At 49.0% G+C, this 19,521-nt stretch overlaps 1 protein-coding gene across 4 annotated transcripts; it reads right to left on the bottom strand.

Annotated features, from left to right (window-relative positions):
• Positions 1 to 1,188: 1,188 nt before the first annotated feature.
• On the bottom strand, positions 1,189 to 18,039 carry LOC103654420 (probable E3 ubiquitin-protein ligase ARI8). 4 transcript variants are annotated; one of them, NM_001328366.1, is made up of 15 exons: positions 17,586 to 17,909; positions 13,802 to 13,923; positions 12,926 to 13,028; positions 12,715 to 12,805; positions 5,448 to 5,620; positions 5,212 to 5,313; positions 5,020 to 5,108; positions 3,989 to 4,096; positions 3,814 to 3,904; positions 3,501 to 3,590; positions 2,926 to 2,973; positions 2,509 to 2,580; positions 2,325 to 2,418; positions 2,078 to 2,231; positions 1,361 to 1,807 (listed from the first exon to the last, which is right to left on the bottom strand). In NM_001328366.1, the coding sequence occupies exons 1-15, from the start codon at positions 17,778 to 17,780 to the stop codon at positions 1,552 to 1,554; spliced, it is 1,788 nt and encodes a 595-aa protein (NP_001315295.1). In that variant the 5' UTR covers positions 17,781 to 17,909; the 3' UTR covers positions 1,361 to 1,551. The 4 variants fall into 4 exon arrangements, with proteins under 4 accessions (XP_035822999.1, XP_035823001.1, XP_035823000.1 ...); XM_035967106.1 differs by having other exon boundaries at positions 1,189 to 1,807; positions 2,078 to 2,418; positions 17,586 to 18,039; XM_035967108.1 differs by lacking the exons at positions 12,715 to 12,805; positions 12,926 to 13,028; positions 13,802 to 13,923; positions 17,586 to 17,909 and adding an exon at positions 9,128 to 9,575 and having other exon boundaries at positions 1,189 to 1,807.
• Positions 18,040 to 19,521: the final 1,482 nt, after the last annotated feature.

Raw genomic sequence — 19,521 nt, 5'->3', positions numbered from 1 at the left:
GGAAAGAGCCAGGGGAGGAGCTCCGACAAAGGCCTAGGTAGGGGAGGAAGACACCAATGTCTCGATCTCTAAGGAGGCAATCACAGCTCGGGGAAAACAAGTGGTCCAGGCACGAGGTGGCCTGCATGTGGGTGAAGCTCGACGCAATCATGAAGGACAAGGCCCATGGCATGATCAAAATCCGCGAGGGTGCCCCAGACAAGTGTATGTTGTGGAGGAGGACGCGCACAAGAACGGTACCTAGGATGGGAGCCACAATGGAAGGAGTCGCCAAAGGCGAAGCTAGAGAGGCGGAGGATGGTGAGACCCCGGTGGGTGCGGTCACGCCGCTGGGAAGGGTGGCTGCTGCAGGAACAACGAGGGGGACACCAGGTGTGCTGCTGATGTTGCTGCGCAGTGAGGGCAGCAAGGAGGATGGCGGGATGGGGCCCAATGCCGGAGATGTGAGAGGTCCCATCCCCAACAAGCTCGATGGGAGCAGGGGCGGTGTGGGTGGGGACCGCACCCGCGTGCTGCAGGGACGTGCCCACGGCGATGGGAGAACCCAGCACAGAGGGGAAGATGCCAACGACGGCCTAAAGACTGACGACCACCGTGGAGAAGTGGAGAGTTGTGTCATGGTCGTCCGTGGGGAGGTGGTGGTCTGCGCAAGCGTCGATGCCGGAGTTGAAGGCAAAGGCGGCCGCGTCTTGCCAACAGCGACATCGGTCGCTATGGCCACGACAGTGAGGTGGGGACGGCGACGGACGGGACCCGGATGGGGGCGCGGCCGATGAGGGGCGTAGCCGCCGAGGCAGCCTGCAGGGGGAGGGACACGGCCATCAGGGTGCGACACGACCTGCAGGGGAAGGAGCGCGGCCACCGAAGCACAACCACTGGGCAGGGACCTAACTAGGGACAGAGGCTGGTGGTGGGCAGGGAGAAGAAAAAAAAGAGAAAATCTAGCTCTAGTACCAAGTTGAAGGGAAAACCCTAACCCTGTGCATATATATAGGCTGAATAGCCAAGCTCATTACGCTGAGGATATACAAATAATTATACAGGGACTAGCCCCGAAACCCTAACTATGCTCAACAATTCTATCTATATGGGAAAACAGATCACGCGATGATCGGCTTTGAAGTAACATTGACCAGCACTAGCAGATGGTTACTTGGCAAGTAACCGTAGATAAATAATGTGGAAGAATAGACAAAGACCCTGCCCGCAATTAGGAGGGAATAAACAGAGCTACCTCTCATCAGTTTTGTTAAAGTTTAATTTCACAGTTTGTCAGAAACAAAAACTCATCACATAAACACAGGTCACCACATCACAACAAATATATTTACAAGGAACAACAGAAAAGAACTAGAAAACCAAATGACCCCCACAAACATGTGACCACTTGAGCCTCCACACCGTTTCCAACCGAGGCCCTAAAATAACTCTCTGTACAACATTGCGGCAGCTGGAAGCTCTTCTTCTCAGCATCCGATGCATGCATGCTTCTCACGAGCTTTGAGGTTTTCTTGGGATGCCTCCCTGGCTCCCTTTGAGCTATTCCATCATCTAGTACCTACTCTTTTCGCAGACGCTGCATGCATCCACTGTAGGAGGGTTAAGAAATGTGCAGCGCTCGCAGGGCCACCCATCATCAGTGTGGTCAGATGATGGTGCAGTGTGCTGCTTCTTCTTGGATTTAGTTCCTCCTTTCTTGGAGCTGGTGGCAGTGCTGGATGTACCAGCAGCCTGGCCTGTGGCACGGACATCCTCCAACCCAGCTTCCAAAGCTTGAACAAGGTTCTCAAAGTAATTCCGAGTCACGCTGCAGTAAACAAAGCTTAGTACACTAGTAAAAATTAAGGTAATAATGAAGGAAGACGCCTGGACGCTACGCCTTTCTATGATGTAGGGTCCAAAAAACAATCAAATAAAAGGGCGAAACTGGAATTATGGAGGGTATCATACTAAATGATGTTTCAGATACTAAATCAACAGTTTTCTGCCTATTTGTTTTGTCAAAACATCATGCTTTAGAGATCAGAGGTAGTAGTCATATGCAACACAAAGGCGGACGGCATGGTGAATTTACTACCTTGTAAGTCCAGCAAGCTTCACGCGGAATTCACCAAATTCAGCCACTGTAGGTGTCGTTGTTTCAGTGCTGTCAGATTTCACAGACGGCAAAAAAATTTGCAAGTCTTTCTCAGCGCACTGATGCAGGCGTTCCAAACCAGACTCAGCCTCACCTATCAAATACTTAGAATCAATGATGTTCCAAGAGTTCCCACAAGCAATGATAAACCCGTGTAATAATGTCAACATGAAATAGAAATAACAACCTTGCAGATACTCAAAAAATTCACTCTTGATCTTATCATCCAGATAGTAGCCATAAGCATATGTCCATTTCAACACTCGCCTGCATTCTATAATCTGATGTACAATAGGGTGGTGAAAGCATCAGATATAAGAAAAATGTCAATTATAAAACCCATTACATCATGTAAATCTAAGATGACAGACCTGTGACCAAGCTTCGATTATGAACTTAAGCTGGGTCTCTGGTATCCCGAAAATGTCAGTTAAATTTGCAATCTGTGGCAGAGGAACAAGGAAAGTGCATTATAGTTGGTCCATCATGGAAGAAAAGTTAGGGCGAACAAGACTTAATTATAGTCTAGCACGGATGAATATTAGAAACCAACTAATAATACAGAAAAGAATAACAAGCAGAGAAACTTCTACATGGCATGCTGTGAGAGCCCTTAGGCTATCTCAAACAGACTTCCTATTCCACCACCTATCTCACTCAGTCACTCCCTAATTCAAACTCCACTCTATAAACAGTGCAGCCTACAGTGCAATACAGCGCTTTGCACAGTCATATGCATGCTCTGCCGAGCACAGCCTTAAGGCCCATAACATGATTTATTTTCTCACCTGGTCCTTTTCCGCTTTTAGCAGATCTGCTTGGGCCTTCTGCCTCGACTGTCGATAAAGGCAAACATGAGAATAGAAATTACAGTTGACAGTTCAAAATATTCATTATGAAATGAAAGTATCTGAATGTTCAGCATAAAAATGCACAGTAGATCAAGAACATCAGGAAAAAAAAATATTGTTGACTGCCTATAATCTTATTGGTAGCCAGAAAATAATCAGATAATGCACGTACAAAACGCAACACGATTATTTTTTGTCTAAGGAAATAATCATGAAACAAAGCCTTGGACAACCTAAAAATAAAGCTAGACCCAGTCACCTAGACAGTATACAGTTCATGAAAAAACGTATTTGGCAAAGACATTACTCTGCTTATGCACAACACCCTTCTTATGTGCAACCAACATAATACTGACAAATGGGTATCCCACCAAAAAGGCAAGAACTATGGCTGGCATTATATTATAGAGTAGCAGCACAAGAGAGAAGGTTCAAATATTACATTATGAGCACAAAACAAATATATTTTGACAGAAACCTATATACATCAGACTAAGGTATCTAGAACTTACTGTCTGATTGGATGCCCAGCGCTCATAGTAATGCATATATCTCTCAAGAGAGTTTTTAGCTCTTTCCCTCCTTGCATCAGTCTCGTCGTACTGCAACAGAAGCAATTTAAGTTTGAGGAGAAAACATCCTTGGAAATGAAAAGAACATAGCATCCACACAGAAAATCACAACATCCCAAAGATGAGCTGCTGTTCATCCACCAAAGAGACTTTTAATCCCATTGTAGCAGCAGTGGCAGAAATAATATTACAATTATACTAGAGTTCTACAGAAGTGTTTCTCCAAAATGCATGAAGTAAAGAAAAGACATACAACTCCCTCTTTCTTTGCTGATTCATAACGATTGCAAGCATAAAAGCCACCTGTTCTCTCTCCGTGATCTGACCATGCACCCAGACATAACCTGGAATGTGCAAAGAACCTCAAGACAAAAGAAGATAAACATGGCAGAATACTGCAATTCTTTCAAGCAGTAAGTGAACAATACCAGCAAAATTCGAATTTACAAGGAGGGGTGCATGTCATATGCATGCATCCCTGGTTTTTCTCTATTGGCCGTTTGCACTTTGGACAGGGCTTAGAATTAGCCAGTATCCTGAAAAGATGAACACAGCATAAATACATAATAAACCTTTTCATGCAATTTGAAGTGCCACAAGGAATAAAATAAAAACATTCACAATTATCAGTTAAATACAATGGCACACTATCTCAACGACATGTGAATATAGTGCAGATAGGGCAAGTTTAAGTTGAACAGCGTCTTGGTTGCTTGTGACTGGTGAGGGCTTTTTTTGAAAGAAAAAACAAGACAAATAGATGAAAATTAAATCGCCAAACCTTTATGATCCAGTTAAAATCAGACTAGTTATCCTCATCATCATCTAAATATAATCTCCAAAATGTTCAGAGAAAAAAAAACTAGCTAGTGGCTATCCTCAATCTACAGCAGCAGTAACTACAAAGCCTATTAATCCCAAGCATGTTGCAGTAAAGAAAAAATGCTATCGTAAAACTATATTAAAAAATCACTAGAATATTTTTCATAGTTCACGACACCTACGATTCAACCTCACAGAAATATTTTCTGCGGCTTCCCTATCCACTTCCAAGTCAACTTAGATCGTTTAGAAAAATGGTATCAGAAGCCTGTGAACCTGAACAACTAACTTTAGGCACAATTTTTTCACCATCTCACTTATTGTCAGCAGTCAGAGCGAATAGTTCCAAAATTGTGACATTTACATTGTCGAATAAATCGCAAGGTTGGTGAAAGTAGGATATGAAGCTCCAACCACATAGGAACTAGTTATCACTGTGCTTAGTCTGAACCGATAAACAGCACATTACAAAACAGATAATCAAAAACGGAAGGTAGAAAGTTGAAATAGGTTGCGCCTTCCAGAATAAAATCAAGAAACTCCTTATCTATACGCCCTGTATTAACTAAGACATGATATGAACAAAAATAGAAACTTGAAAACCACATCAAACGCTAGTGTTGAGCCAGCAACAAACCAGTTCATGTTTTCAGATTCTGCACTGTTTTTTAATATCCACTTAGAAACAGTCTCACAGTTCACTGGTCGATGAGCTTCCTCAGTGCACTGCAAACAAGAGTAATGGATATTGATGAAGCCTCGGATGCTCGATCCCTAGGAGCCGAGATAACAAAAGCATCAAATCATTAGAATAATGGAATCATCATACATTCCAACAAAAGCTGAACATGCAATTGCATGAAACATCATAGTTTTCATCACCAAGGAACTCCACAGCACATGTGCAGTCAGGAGCTGGACACCATTTAGTCTGCATGAAATGAGATTTCACAATTGAGTTTACAGGCAGGTGAGAGAACATGATGCCAAACAGTATAAACAAAAACAAGTTAGGTCAAAGAACTGTGTAGTTGGAGAATCAGACAAATTGGTACAACATATTACCTTCTTGCTACCTTCAACATATGCGCGTAAGAGAAATCGTGCATATTTTTTTCTATCCTCATCTTTAGCTAATTCATTAATCATCCCTTGAAGAACCATAGCACTACAAGATGGATCAGGGCATCGCAATGACAAACATCCTGGACCATCACCAATTGCAGCGCTAATGTAGCCTAAAAAATTTTAAGACATCAGAAATTCCCTCTTATTAACAGGGAGACAATCGCATACAACAGAAAACAGGCTAGTCATACAATTACAAGCAGGAGTACTAACATATAGAAGGCACCATAAAAACCTTTATAGAATTCATATTGACATTAGAAAATTTACGCAGATGTGTCTAATGTGGGAAACTCTAATCCTAACTCAGGGTTGGGTGCTTGTATTAATAAACCAAGTTACACAGGGGTGAGACTGTAATTACAAGGGGCTAACCCAAAACCCTAACAGGTACTCTTAACACCCCCCTGCAGTCTCAACTATATCATGTACATATGTTGAGACTGGATCGAAAGCCGGTGAATACACTCGATGGCAACCCATTAGTGAAGATGTCAGCAAACTATAGCGTGGTGGGGCCGTTGAGAACCCAAACGTCACCGGCAGTGACACGCTCGTGGACGAAGTGCAGGTCGATCTCCACGTGCTTCGTGTGCTGATGTTGCACGGGATTGGAGAGGTAGATTGCGCTGACGTTGTCGCAGTAGACAAAGTGGCGCGATGGAGAGGGTTGTAGAGCTCCTGGAGCAGCTGGCGCAGCCATGAGGCCTCAGGCACGCCGTTGGCAACAACACGATACTCGGCCTCTGCGCTAGAGCAGGAGACGACGGGCTGCTGCTTGGCGGCCCAGGAGACGAGGTTGGCGCCTAAGAACACGGCATATTCGGAAGTGGACCGACGTGTGTCGAGACAGCCAGCCCAATCAACGTCGGTGTAGACCATAAGCTCCAACTCGGGGAGGGTCGGAGTAGAAGGCCGTAGTCGAGGGAGCCGCGGAGGTAGCGCAGGATCCGCCTGATAGCGATGAGATGGGGCTCCCGCGGGGTGTGCATGTGCAGGCACACCTGTTGGACGATGTATGCGATGTCGGGCCTGGAGATACTAGAGCGCGCCGGTCAGGTTCCGGTAGAACATCGTGTCAGCAACTAGGTGCTCGTCGTCCTCAGAGAGCTTCGCCTAAGTGTCAACATGTGTCGAGCAGGGCAATCGAACATGCCAGCCCGCTCCAGGATGTCAATGGCGTACCGGCACTTGTGCAGGAAGAGACCCTAAGGCCGACACTCGGCGGTGATGCCATGGAAGTGAAGAGACCCCAGGTCCTTCATCGCAAACTCCCGCAGAAGGGCGACAATCGTGCGCTGTAGAAGGTCGGTGTGGACGCCGTGAGCACAATGTCGTCGACGTAGAGCAGGAGATAGACAGTGTCGTCGCCATACCGGTAGATGAACAGGAATGTGTCCGACTTGGCCTCGACAAAGCCGATGGAGGCCAAATAGGAGGCAAAGCGACTATACCCGCGGTGCCTGCTTAAGGCCGTACAGGGAGCAGTTCAGCCGGCAGACTAGATCCGACTGAGCGGCATCAACGAAGCCGGTGGGTTGGTTGCAGTAGACAGTCTCCGCTAGAGTGCCATAGAGGAAGGCATTCTTGACATCGAGCTGATGGATCGCCTAGTCTCAGGAGAGGGCGAGGGAGAGAACGGCTCGAACAGTGGTGAACTTGACGACGGGGCTGAAGGTCTCGTCATAGTCCACTCCAAGGCGCTGAGTGAAGCCCCGAAGGACCCAACAGGCCTTGTAGCGATCGAGTAAGCCATCTGAGGTCAGCTTGTGGCGAAAAAGCCACTTGCCGGTGACCACATTGGTGCCTGGTGGACGCGGCACCAGGTCCCAAGTGTGGTTGGCCAGCAGGGCCGCGTACTCTTCCTCCATAACACGACGCCAGTGGAGTCGGCGAGGGCAGCGCGAACGGAGGAGGGAACCGGGGAGGCATCCGGAGGAGTGGCAGTCGTGTCGGCCGCAAGGATCAATCGGTCAACGAGGCGGAGAACGCCGGCTGCGCGGCAAGTCACCATCGGGTGGACATGCCCGGGGTCGCAGTGGATGGCAACCGAGTGGTACACGGGAGGCTCGGTGCAGGCCGACGGGTCATCAGGAGCCGAGGGAGGTTCCATCGTGCGGCGGTGGTAGACGAGGGTGGGGTTGGTGAAGCGAGCCGCGCTCATCGGCGTTGCCGGTACGGCAAGGGCTGATGCAGTGTCCCGCCCGCGGCAGTGGTAGACGAGAGCAAGGTCGGCGAAGCGGGCTGCACTTGTCGATGGGGCCGCACGTGGCGCGGTATGAGTCGACAGGGCCGCACGTGGCACAGGCATGGTCGACGGGGTCGCGCATGGCGTTGTTAACTACACAAGGCGAGGTGTCTAGGTCGCATGGTGTGTCGATAGAGGCGCATGTGGTGGCGTCTAAGCCGGGGGGAAGCGGGCGCGAGCGACCGGGGTGGGGGGACCGAATCGGGCGCAAGGACAGAGTCAAGATCGATGGGTGGGGATGAGCTAGCAAGGGGAAACACATCTTCGCCGAATACGACGTGACGAGAGATGAGTTATGTGTTGGGTGGCGAGGTCAATACATCGATACCCCTTGTGGTCAGGGGAGTAACCGAGGAAGAGATAACGACTGGAGCGAGGAGATAGCTTATGGGGAGCGATGGCGGAAGTGTTGAGATAGCAGGCACAACCGAACACGCGAAGGTGGTCGTAGGAGGGGGTTGTGCCATACAGGGCAAAGTGGGGAGGAGTGGGATGGTTCACCATCTTCGAGGGGAGACGGTTGATGAGATGTGTAGCGGTGTTCAGGGCCTCTACCTAGTAACTGGCAAGGAGAGGCACCTAAAAGAGAAGGCAGAAGATCATGTTGGTGGTGGTGCGAATGATGTGTTCTGCCCGGTCGTTATGGGAAGAGGTGTAAGGGCACGAGAGACCATAGTTGTTAAGGCGTCACTTAAGCGACGCTTAAGCGGTAAGACGAGGTTTAGGGGCAAGGTGTCCGCCTCGCCTTGCGTCCGTGACTAAGGCGTCCACCTTAGACAATAAGGTGTCACCTTATTGTCTTGAGTGTCGCCTTAGCGACGCTTTGCGAACGCTTTGGATGGTTGTCCTCCCTCAGTGTGCTCTCTTCCCTCTTTGCTCTCCCCCAGTGCACTATCTTCCCTTCCCTCTCTGCTCTCTGTTATCTCCCCTCTCTGCTTTCTCTGTTCTTTCCCTCTCTGCTATCTCTCTGTTTCAATTAACTCAGTTTCAGTTAACAACCAGTGTTCTTAGTTAGTAAACTTAGTTTTAGTTCTCTAATCTGGATATGAATTTGAGTGATAGTGATGAGATGAACGAGGTGGAAGATGATGAAGAGAATCCTCCTACATTTCATGATGAGTTTGATGATGGCTATTGAGAGATGAGGATGTTATCTACTACTATCTATTACTTCAGTTGGACTAGTCTATTATGTTGATTTATGTTGAACTTGTACTCCTATTTGCTACTATAATACTATTATTCCTATCTATTTGAGACTATATTCCTATATATTCAATTTTTATTGCCTATTTTTGTATATTACTAAGGCGTCACCTCGCCTTACGCCATATCGCTTAAAAGGTAAAAGGGGGGTCGATTGCCTTACCTCGCCTTGCCGCTTTAACAACTATGCGAGAGCTGCAACTGAACGTCGTGGGCGAGGAAGGAGCGAGAGGCGTAGTTGTCGAACTCGCGGCCGTTATCACACTGAAGGGCGCGAACCGGGCGACGAAACTAGGTGGAGACCCAGGCGAAGAAGTGAATGAGGGTGGCGAACGTGTCAGACTTTTCAGCCTAAGGGGAAAAGTCCAAAGGAAGTGAGAAAAATCATCCAAAATCACCAAATAGTATTTATATCCAGAAAGACTGAGTACAGGTGAAGTCCAGAGATCACAATGAACTATATCAAAAGCCTGCTCAGCTCTACAACAAGTAGGAAATGGGAGACAAGTATGTCGGCCTAGCTGACAAGCATGACAGAGGCCCTCAGAATGTCCCCTACTACATGAAAGATCTAAACTACTGGTAAGCTTGGCCATGACGTCGGGTCCTGGATGGCCGAGACAACGATGCCAAGTAGTGGAGGAGGTGGTGGAGACCAGGACGAGTGGGGAGGACGCGTCGGTGGAGGAAGGCCGGCGGGCGAGAGGGGTCCTGGTTGCCAGATTCTTCACAAAGAAACCAAAAGGATCAAACTCAATGGAACAAGAATTGTCGGTGGTGAACCGACAAACAGAAAGAAGGTTGTGAGTAAAATGGGGAGCTACGAGAACGTCGATGAGATATAACAGTCCGAGGAGAACCGATCACCGATGCACCTACTGAGGTGACCGGCAGAGTGAACCGTTTCCAACGACGATCAAGGAGGGATGGGAGGGATGGGGGTGGGATGAGTGGGATAATGTGCCCTTGTTGGAGGTGGTGTGGTAAGACGCACCAGAGTCGACTGTTGGAACTTGCTCTCGGTCGCAAGGGGGGCCAACAAGGGTGAACAGTGACGTTAACAGGGTTACGCGCAAGATGGCAATAGCTCTGTTCATCTGGCCTCTCACGGGCACTGTGCGGGGGTATTTATAGGTATCTGAGCGCCCAGCGCCTTGTGTTAAGGACACATGTGCCCTCAGCTACCTAGGTTATCCCCAGAATATTCCCATAAAGCAGGGTTACAGACTGTAATTACAGGAATGCCTTTACAAATTAGGCCTGTAACACGCGGCGGCCACGCAGGGCCCGTTACAATGGGCCGGATCACACGTGGGCCTCTGAGCTGGACGAGGCCGCACGATGATGACGCCGTCGCAGGCCTTCGTCTGGTGCCGAACGAAACGAAGGGTGTCCCTGCCCGTTTTGTCTCCGTCAGACCAGCGACTGCAGCGAAGGCCTCGAGCGAAGGGTGGCGTCTTTGCCTTCGCCCCAACATCGACCACCCAGTCGGACGAGGGTGGGGTCATCGCCATGATGCTGAAGGTGGTGGTGAGGGCGGCTGGGTCCCATCCTCCAGCTAGCGGGGACCAAGGTGTCAAGGTGGAGGTGCCCGGAGGCGGGAGCTAAGGCGGAGTCAGAGGAGGCACGCCGTAGGGAGGCACGGTCAAGAGGGTCGACGCAGAAGGGCGAGAGGCACTCGAAGCCTGGCCCGACCACATGGCGATAGTCCCGGTCCAGGGGTTGTAGAATGACGGCCACACATGGCCACCACCCCGGCCAGAGGGACCACCCCGGGTGGAGCCGTCGTTCCCGCGGCCACCCTTGTGGGGACAACGACCTCCGTCGGCGTTAGAAGCCGGACAAGGGGTCGTAGGAGCAGCGGGTAGAGTACGGGTGGCAGCCCCAGTCGACGGAGGTTGAGGGGTCGAGCCCCCCAATGATGCCTGGCCGCCGGTAGGACTTAGGAGCACTGTAGAGGGCCGAAGCTGGAGCAGGGGCCTCAGTCTCCATGGTGAGCTCCTCGAGGAGAAGCTCGTTGCAGACGACGTAGAAGGTGGGAAGAGTACGGTCCTCTTGATCAGAGCCTTCAGGTGGTTGTAGCGAGAACTGAGGCTCACACAGAAGGTTCAGCACCAGGGTACGGTCGGCGATGGTCTCGCCGAGGTCGCGAAGAGAGTCTGCCATGCCCTTCATTTCGCGATAGTATTCTCCCGTGAAGAGGTCCCCCTGAGAGAACTGGTGAAACTGGACGTCGAGGTGGAGTGCCCGAGCCTCCCGGTTCCTGAGGAACTGTTCCTCGAGAGCGAGCCACGCCTATCAAACAGTGTACGTCTGGTCAACGATGTGGTGTCGTGGGACCACACTGTCCATCAGGTACCATGATGGAGACGACGAAGCAACAAGGTCGTCGAGGACGTGGTCGGCGAGATCGTACTACCGAAGCGTGAGAAGGACCTGACCCCGCCAATGAGGGTAGTGGGAGGACGTCGGGTCCAACACGATGGACACGAGGGACCAAATATTGTGCATCCTGGCGACCTAAGCGTGGAGAGCGGTGATGTGGTTGGCGTCAAGTCTAGAGGCGAGGGGAGCCTCAGGAGTGACCGGAGGAGCCTCATGGGCGACCGGAGGATGGTCGAGGATGAGGCACTATGCGATAGCCATCTGGGCGATCAGGGCGACGCCCATGGCACGCTCTTGCTCCAGGGCGAGGGACGCGGCGCGCTCACGCTCCTGCGAGGCAGCCATGGCTACCTGGGTTGTGGCGATGGCGGCGACCAACGCGAAGTCGGTGGCAGGTGCCGTCGACGCAAGAGCGGTGAGGGTGAAGCCCGACAGGGGTCGACGAGGGTGTTGTTGCGCGGGTGAGAGGTAGCCGGGGAAAGGTCCGAGGCCAGCGATGAAGGGGGTCATCCCCGACAGACGTTCCGGGGAGCCAGAGCGCTGTGCTCGCATCGAGGGTGAGCCAGAGAGCGCCGGAGGAGGGTAGCCCGAGCAGGGCGACTTGGGAGGTGGCGTCGGCGACCTGCCGGCCGAGAAGGCCAGCTGCAGCGGCGGTCGCGGTCATGCCTGCATGGGGGCGAGCCAGGGGCCTGCCAGGCCCACACCGAGGGCGGCAGTGGCGGCTGGACCCATGCTGGGGGCGGCGGCGGCGGCCGCCCCAAGAGAGGCGGCACCGGAGAGGGGAAGGTCGGCAATGGAGGTTGAGGCGCTGATGGCAGGACAGGGGGGATCTGACGACTGGGGGGCGCCCGCGGCTGGGAGGTAGGGAAGGGGGCCTGCGGGCAAAGCGGGCCAGCGGCTGCTGTGTGTAGTTGGCAGGGTGGTGGCAGCTGGGTGGGAGGGAGGGAGAGAGAAAATAACCTAGCTCTATACCATGTGGGAAACCCTAACCCTAACTTAGGGTTGGGTGCTTGTATCAATAGACCAAGTTAGACAGACCTGGCCCATTACACAGGAAACCCTAACGGGTACTCTTAACATAATGTAGTTCTATGGCATTACAGAAGAAAAACAGAAAAAAAGTTGATATTGCATTTAGACTTCTGGGTAATATACAAAACTAGACATGATCTGCTTCAATATTATTCTATCTTATGTACAATACAGGGACATGCATAATACTAAATATTAATATTATCAAAATCAAAGGATCACAAAACATGCTTATGGGTAACCAAGATAAAACATAAATTTTGACCACTCACAAATAATGACAATGGAACCTAATCATGCATCAGCAATAACAAAGGAGGAGGAGGGAGCGACCTTCCCAACATTCATGGCAATAAAAATGAGCACAACCAGCAGAGCTCATCATATCAGAAGAACACCCCTCAAAACATATTCCACAGACTAGCTGCAACCAAAAAGATTGTTAATAGAAATTATGAATACATGCCAGAGCCAAAGGTTCTACCGGATTACACGCGTTGCTTTGATGAAAAAGAAACATAAGAGTATGAAATATAAATCTTGCCTTCCTAGAGCGGGGGTCATGATTTCCATTCAAAAGTAAGCCAACAGTATGGCGGACTTTTTCTTCATCTGCAAACCATTCGTCACTCAGCTTGCTGATGTTCCTGCATAATGAATACAGAACACACAGAGAGCAGATGTACATTAGTTTCACTTCTACACCATCCACCAATAAGAAAATGTCAGTGTATTGATTCTAGCAAAAGGACACGCCTGGCGCATTGGTAAGAAGCCTTCCCACTAAACCAAAAGGTCCTAGGTTCGATGCAGCCTCTCTGCAAAATGCAGGGGTAAGCTTGCCTCGGTTATTCCTTCATCAGACCCAACTCATGTGGGACCCCATCGGCACTGGGCCTGTCCTTCATTGCTTCTAGCAAAGATTTGTTCTTATCATCTAAATACCCAAGTGCGTAAAGTGTGCACTCACGAACAACCAAAAACAGGGGGGGGGGGGGGGGGGTTAATAGGCTCAAACTCAAGGTAGCACTTCTCTTGACATCTCATGTATAGACACAAACCTATGGAAATACGGAAAATCATTGCCATGATTAGCATATTGTACATATAATGAAATGCCCTTTCCAGAGTATTTTGAGGGAATATTTAGAGGTTCTATCTTGAGCTTGATGAGATACTTTCAACAATAAAAAGTGGGGGCTGCCAGCACCTTGGCAAAAAATTAAAAACAAGAAATGACCTACACATGCTGACATATGATACTGTTTTCAAATATATAGACATGAGTACAATCTGATCCAGTGAGCTGTGTATTAGCATACAGTGCAATAAGGATAAATGTCATTACATTACAAGGTTGTTCAGAGTTTGCTGCTTTCAAAAAAGAATATTCAATGGAGCACTAACATAACAAACTCACCATTTATAGTGATGGAGGAGGGCACACGCCTCCTCCCTTGTAATCAGTGTGACGGCAGATACCTTGCTCACATCTTCGGCTTGACGTTCAGATATAACTTGTTCGTTTAAAACCACAAATGTCTGTTAACAGCAAATGCAACTCCCTTTTTAGCAAAACTCAAGAGTATCCCATGGAACAAAAAAATGAGCAGAAGAGCAAAGCAACACAAAGAGACCAAGCATGATCACTCATCTAGTACGTTTGACGGAGCTTAAAAGAGGCGGCACAACACTCATCTAGGACCATGATACTAATAGTTGATTAAGAAGCAAAGGAAGTTCCTTCAGTGCGACTTTTAATCCCAAATTCAGCCCACACAAATCAACGCTCAGATTAAGAAGCAAAGGAAGCTCCTGCAGTGCTACTTTTAAGTCCAATCCAGACCACATAAATCAATACTTAGCTGATGTTGGGATGTAATCGAATCGGATACGGACAGATATTACTCGTTTCATATTTGTTTTCATAATTTCACTTCAGATTCAGATCGGATATTATCGAGTTGTGTCGAGTAAGATTAGAATGGATATCAGCATCTTAAATATCCAAATTTGAGTATACGGATATGGATCAGATACTGAATACCAGGACTCGAATATGGATCAGATCTTAGCCCTCTTAGAAGTATCAAATTTGAATAGAGACGGATAATATCCGTACCATTTACACCCTTAGCTGCATATAAAACAGGCATCAGCAGCCACAGCACTGAAATGATCATCAAAAAGTTTGTGGGAAATCCTCCGGAGACACCGCCTGCTCTACCTCCAGTTCAAAATGGAGATGTTGTTCCTACGCCAGAAAAAGCTTTGAAAGCTCGTTTATGCAGGGGTAGGGCTGGAAAAAAGCTCGAGGCTCACGAGCCGGCTCGAGCTCACTCAGGCTCGGCTCAGCTCGGAGAGGCTCGCGAGCCAGGCAGATCATGTAGTACTTATGTTGTGACACTGTTACATTACTATGTTATTGATTTATTTTCTTATTTTTTATGGACCTAATGCTATATATAGTTTAAAATATGTTCCTGCATTTTTGGTACATACTTTTTTATTTTATATATAATGAAAATATACAATTTATGCTCTAAATTGGACTTAGTGTGGTGGCTCGTGAGCCTAATCGAGCCCGAGCCAAGCCTGATCTCCAAGCTCGCAATGCGACCGAGCCGAGCTTGGCTTGCTAGGTGACCAAGCCGCACCGAGCCGAGCCGAGCTATGCAGGGGCATGCGCAGGTCTTAGTTCAGAGGAAGGATCAGTCCTCTTCTGCTGCTTCTTGGGAGGATGTTGATCAATTTCAGCAGCGGTATCCAGATTTCCAGCTTGAGGACAAGTTGTTTCTCGAGGGCGAGAGTGATGTTATGTGGGGCAGGACATATGGAAGGCGCCAGCGCCAAAAGGAATAAAGGAGTCCAGATACAGCTTGCTAAGACTAAATTAGAGAAGTAATCTATAGTGAGGAAAGGAATCTTAGCTTGGGTCATACCGTCATAGTCCTAGTACGAGTCAAGTGGAAGAGTCCTAGTATTTTTTTTTCGAACACGCAGAAGAGCTGCGTATCATTGAATTAAGAAGAAAGGTCTAAAATTAGACCAATTACAAACACAACAGAAAAAAAGAAATAAAAAGAAAAAGGAGAAGAAAAAAAACAAACAAGGCCATCCTGCCCCACAATCTAGACTCAAACAGCATCCTTCCCTTATGAAGTTAGCAACTGAACTCTCTCCTAGATCCCTACATGACACCTGGAATGTGAGCTGTAATAAGGGCAAGATGATTGGCCCCCGCAAATTTCCAAATAATAATTTCTTCTTCAGCTCTTCTAATAGCACCCTCCAGGCTAGGTGTAGCTCTATCAAAAACACATCCATTTCTGTGGTTCCAGAGAGTCCAAAGCCCAAGGGTAATCAAGGAATTGAGCCCCTTTTTAGCAATCCCCTGCAACTGCTCACTGCTTCTGCTCCACCACTCCATTTTAGTTTCTCCCACCACAGGAGTAAGACCTTTCCCAGCAGCTGAAACCAAAAACTCCTAGCAAAAACACACCCCACCAAAATGTGATCTATGGTTTCTTGCTCTTGGTCACACAGGACACATTTGTCAGGATGGCTAAGTCCTCTCTTCTGCAGACGATCTGCTGTCCAGTATTCCTAGTCTGATAAGATGTAATACGCTAGCTATATATGCCGGGAAGTTGAAGTAATAAAGCAAGCCAATTTAATCTAAATCTCTCTCTCGTCTGGTTCTTAAGATTTGGGGAAAGCATAGTCCCTTGCTAGGTTGCTCAAAACAGTGATACTAACAGTTGATTAAGAAGCAAAGGAAGTTCCTGCGGTGCAACTCTTAATCCCAAATTCAGCCGATTAAATCTCTCTCTCGTCTAGTTCTTAAGATTTGGGGAAAGCATAGTCCCTTGCTAGGTTGCTCATAACAGTGATACTAACAGTTGATTAAGAAGCAAAGGAAGTTCCTGCAGTGCAACTCTTAATCCCAAATTGAGCCCACACAAATCAACGCTCAGATTAAGAAGCAAACAGAGCTCCTGCAGTGCTACTTTTAAGCCCAATTCAGACCGCACAAATCAATACTTACCGGTGCATATAAAACAGGCGTCAGCAGCCACAGCACTGAAATGGTCATCAAAAAGTTCGTGGGAAATCCTCCGGAGACGCTGCCTGCTCTACCTCCAGTTCAAAATGGAGTTGTTGTGCCTACGCCAGAAAAAGCTTTGAAAGCTCGTTTATGCAGGGGCATGCGCAGATCTTAGTTCAGTGGAAGGATCAGCCCTCTTCTGCCGTTTCTTGGGAAGATGTTGACCAATTTCAGCAGGGGTATCCAGATTTCCAGCTTGAGGACAAGCTGTATATCGAGGGCAGGAGTGATGTTATGTGGGGCAGGACATATGGAAGGCGCCAGCGCCAAAAGGAATAAAGGAGTCCAGATACAGCTTGCTAAAACTAAATTAGAGAAGTACTCTATAGTGAGGAAAGGAATCTTAGCTTGGGTCATAGTCCTAGTACGAGTCAAGTGGAAGAGTCCTAGTATTAATTGTTACGTATTCCTAGTCTGATAAGATGTAATACGCCAGCTATATATGCCGGGAAGTTGAAGGAATAACGCAAGCCAATTTAATCTAAATCTCTCTCTCGTCTAGTTATTAAGCTTTGGGGAAAGCATAGTCCCTTGCTAGGTTGCTCATAACAGTGATACTAACAGTTAATTAAGAAGCAAAGGAAGTTCCTGCAGCACAACTCTTAATCCCAAATTCAGCCCACACAAATCAACGCTCAGATTAAGAAGCAAACGGAGTTCAGGCAGTGCTACTTTAAAGCCCAATTAAGACCACACAAATCAATACTTAGCGGTGCATATAAAACAGGCGTCAGCTTCCACAGCACTAAAATAATCACCAATTTGCACCATACCACCAGTTCTAATAGAAGTCTATGAACCGATCTAACACTTCACTGATTTATGAATGAATTGATCTGACCCGCTAGCGCTCCAGCACATTGCTACCACTCTAGCGCTCCAGATCGCCAAAATCCCCAGCTCACAGAAATATCGTCACATATGAAATGGAAGAACTGAGCTAAAAACAACAACATTCCATTCAAGCAGGAGCACGCGACCTTTTCAGCCTTTTCCAACACATCCGAACTCAAACCCCAAGATTCCGGCGATAACTAGAAATTATAAGCAAGGCATCGCCCTATCCGCCTCTTCGTGCTCGCAGCATCAGTCTCACCTGCTCGCGCCTAGAGACCACCTCGTCGGTCCCCTCGGCCTCGAGGCCCTCGTCGTAGTCCCCGGCCACCAGCTCCTCGCTCCCGCTGTTGCTCCCACCGTCGTCGCCCACGTCGCTGTAGCAGTAGTCGTAGTAGTCATCGTTGTCCATCACCTCCTCATCGCTGGCGGTGTTCATCTCCACGTCGGAGTCCATCCAGCCGCGGCACGAATCCGGCGATCGGGAGATCGCGCGGAGGCGAGGCGGGAAAGGGAGGGGCGATAAGGCTAGGGTTCCGGCCGGCCGGCCGGCCGGGTCGGGGCTCTGGGAGGGATAGGAGGAAAGGGGGCGGTGAGCGGAGGTCGGTAGAGTTGCGTGCCCGAGTCGGGGTGGGGCGCGTTTAATAGTCGTTTCTCTTGGTCTTTTTTGTGCCGTGGCCCGTGGGAGTCTGGAGGCTGAGACGGGAGTACGGGACTACAGGAGGGGAGGGGAGGGGTGCTCTTGGGAATGACACCCATCATGGCCAAACGCGGTTAAACTCCCTTCGTTTCCTTTTTAACTACATTTACTAGGTGGATGCCCGTGCGTTGCAACGGGAAGATAAAATATCACAATAACTCATGTACAAATATGGTATAATATTATAGAAAAAGGTTACAAATGTGTTATAATGTTTAGGAAAGAAAACAAAGCCACTGTCTGTGCATTCACTGGGACCTGAAAACATTAGGTGGACTAACCTCTCCACAGGACGAAAAGGCAATATAGTTGCAATTGCAAGCACACAAAAAAGTGGTCTGCACAAGAAAGTGTATATCATGGCAGATCTTCTTCGGACTTGAAAAATAATACACGAGAAAAAGAAGACATGAAAAATATGTAGTTCTACACGCATATTGTTGATGCACCATCGGTTTTGAACGAATCAACTTGTCTTACAATTTCTAATAATAGTCAAATATGTCGACAACCGTACATTAATTTAATCTTTTTTAGCGATACTGATAAGTCGTTGTTGTATGTTTGGAGGGATAGCATAGCGGCATGAATTCTCCTCGTAACTTAATAGATCAATTACAAAGTTCCTTCGAAGAATCTTTGTATCCTACACACAAAGACATAAGAGAACAATACTGTCGGCGTTTCGAGACAGGGGGGTCCCTAAGCCGACGAGTGAGTGTGCTGCGTGCCCCAGCCCAGATGGGTCGAGCGCGTGGGCGAGCGCGAAGGGGGGAGAGGCGAGGTGGCCGGAGTCGAGCGTGAGAGAGGTGGAAGTCCCGCGGCCTTCGTGTTCGTCCCGCGCCCAGGTCAGGTGCGCTTGCAGTAGGGGGGTTACAAGCGTCCACGCGGGTGAGGGAAGCGAGCGGCACCAAGAGAGCGCTTGTCCCGTCCTCGGTCCCGCGCGGCCAACCTTTTCTGAGAAGGCCCTGGTCCTCCCTTTTATAGTCGTAAGGAGAGGATCCAGGTGTACAATGGGGGGTGTAGCAGAGTGCTACGTGTCTAGCGGAGGGAGAGCTAGCGCCCTAGGTACATGCCAATGTGGCAGCCGGAGAGATCTGGGCACCCTGCTGGCGTGATGTCGTGGCTGTCGGAGGTGCGGCGGAGCCTGATGGAGGGACAGCTGTTGGAGCGGTCGAGTCCCTGCTGACGTTGTCCTGCTTCCGTAAGAGAGCTGGGGGTCGCCGTCGTCATAGAGCTTGTGGAGCGCCATCATTGCCCCTCCGGCGGAGCTGGCCGGATGAGACGCCGGTCTTGTTCTCCGTGACCCGAGTCGATTCGGGGTAGGATGATGATGGCGCCTCCTGCTGACGTGGCGGTCTGTGCCCTAGGCAGGGCGACGTGGGGGTTCCTCCGAAGCCGAGGTTGAGTCTGCCTTCTGTTGCCGTGGCCGAGCCCGAGCCAAGGGGTCGGGCGAGGCGGAAGTCGTCCGGCCGAGGCCAGGGCGGAGTCCGAGCCC

This window comes from Zea mays, chromosome 4 (assembly GCF_902167145.1).
Source record: "Zea mays cultivar B73 chromosome 4, Zm-B73-REFERENCE-NAM-5.0, whole genome shotgun sequence".
Classification (NCBI taxonomy): domain Eukaryota; kingdom Viridiplantae; phylum Streptophyta; class Magnoliopsida; order Poales; family Poaceae; genus Zea; species Zea mays.
This window is presented reverse-complemented; position numbering and strand designations above follow the sequence as displayed.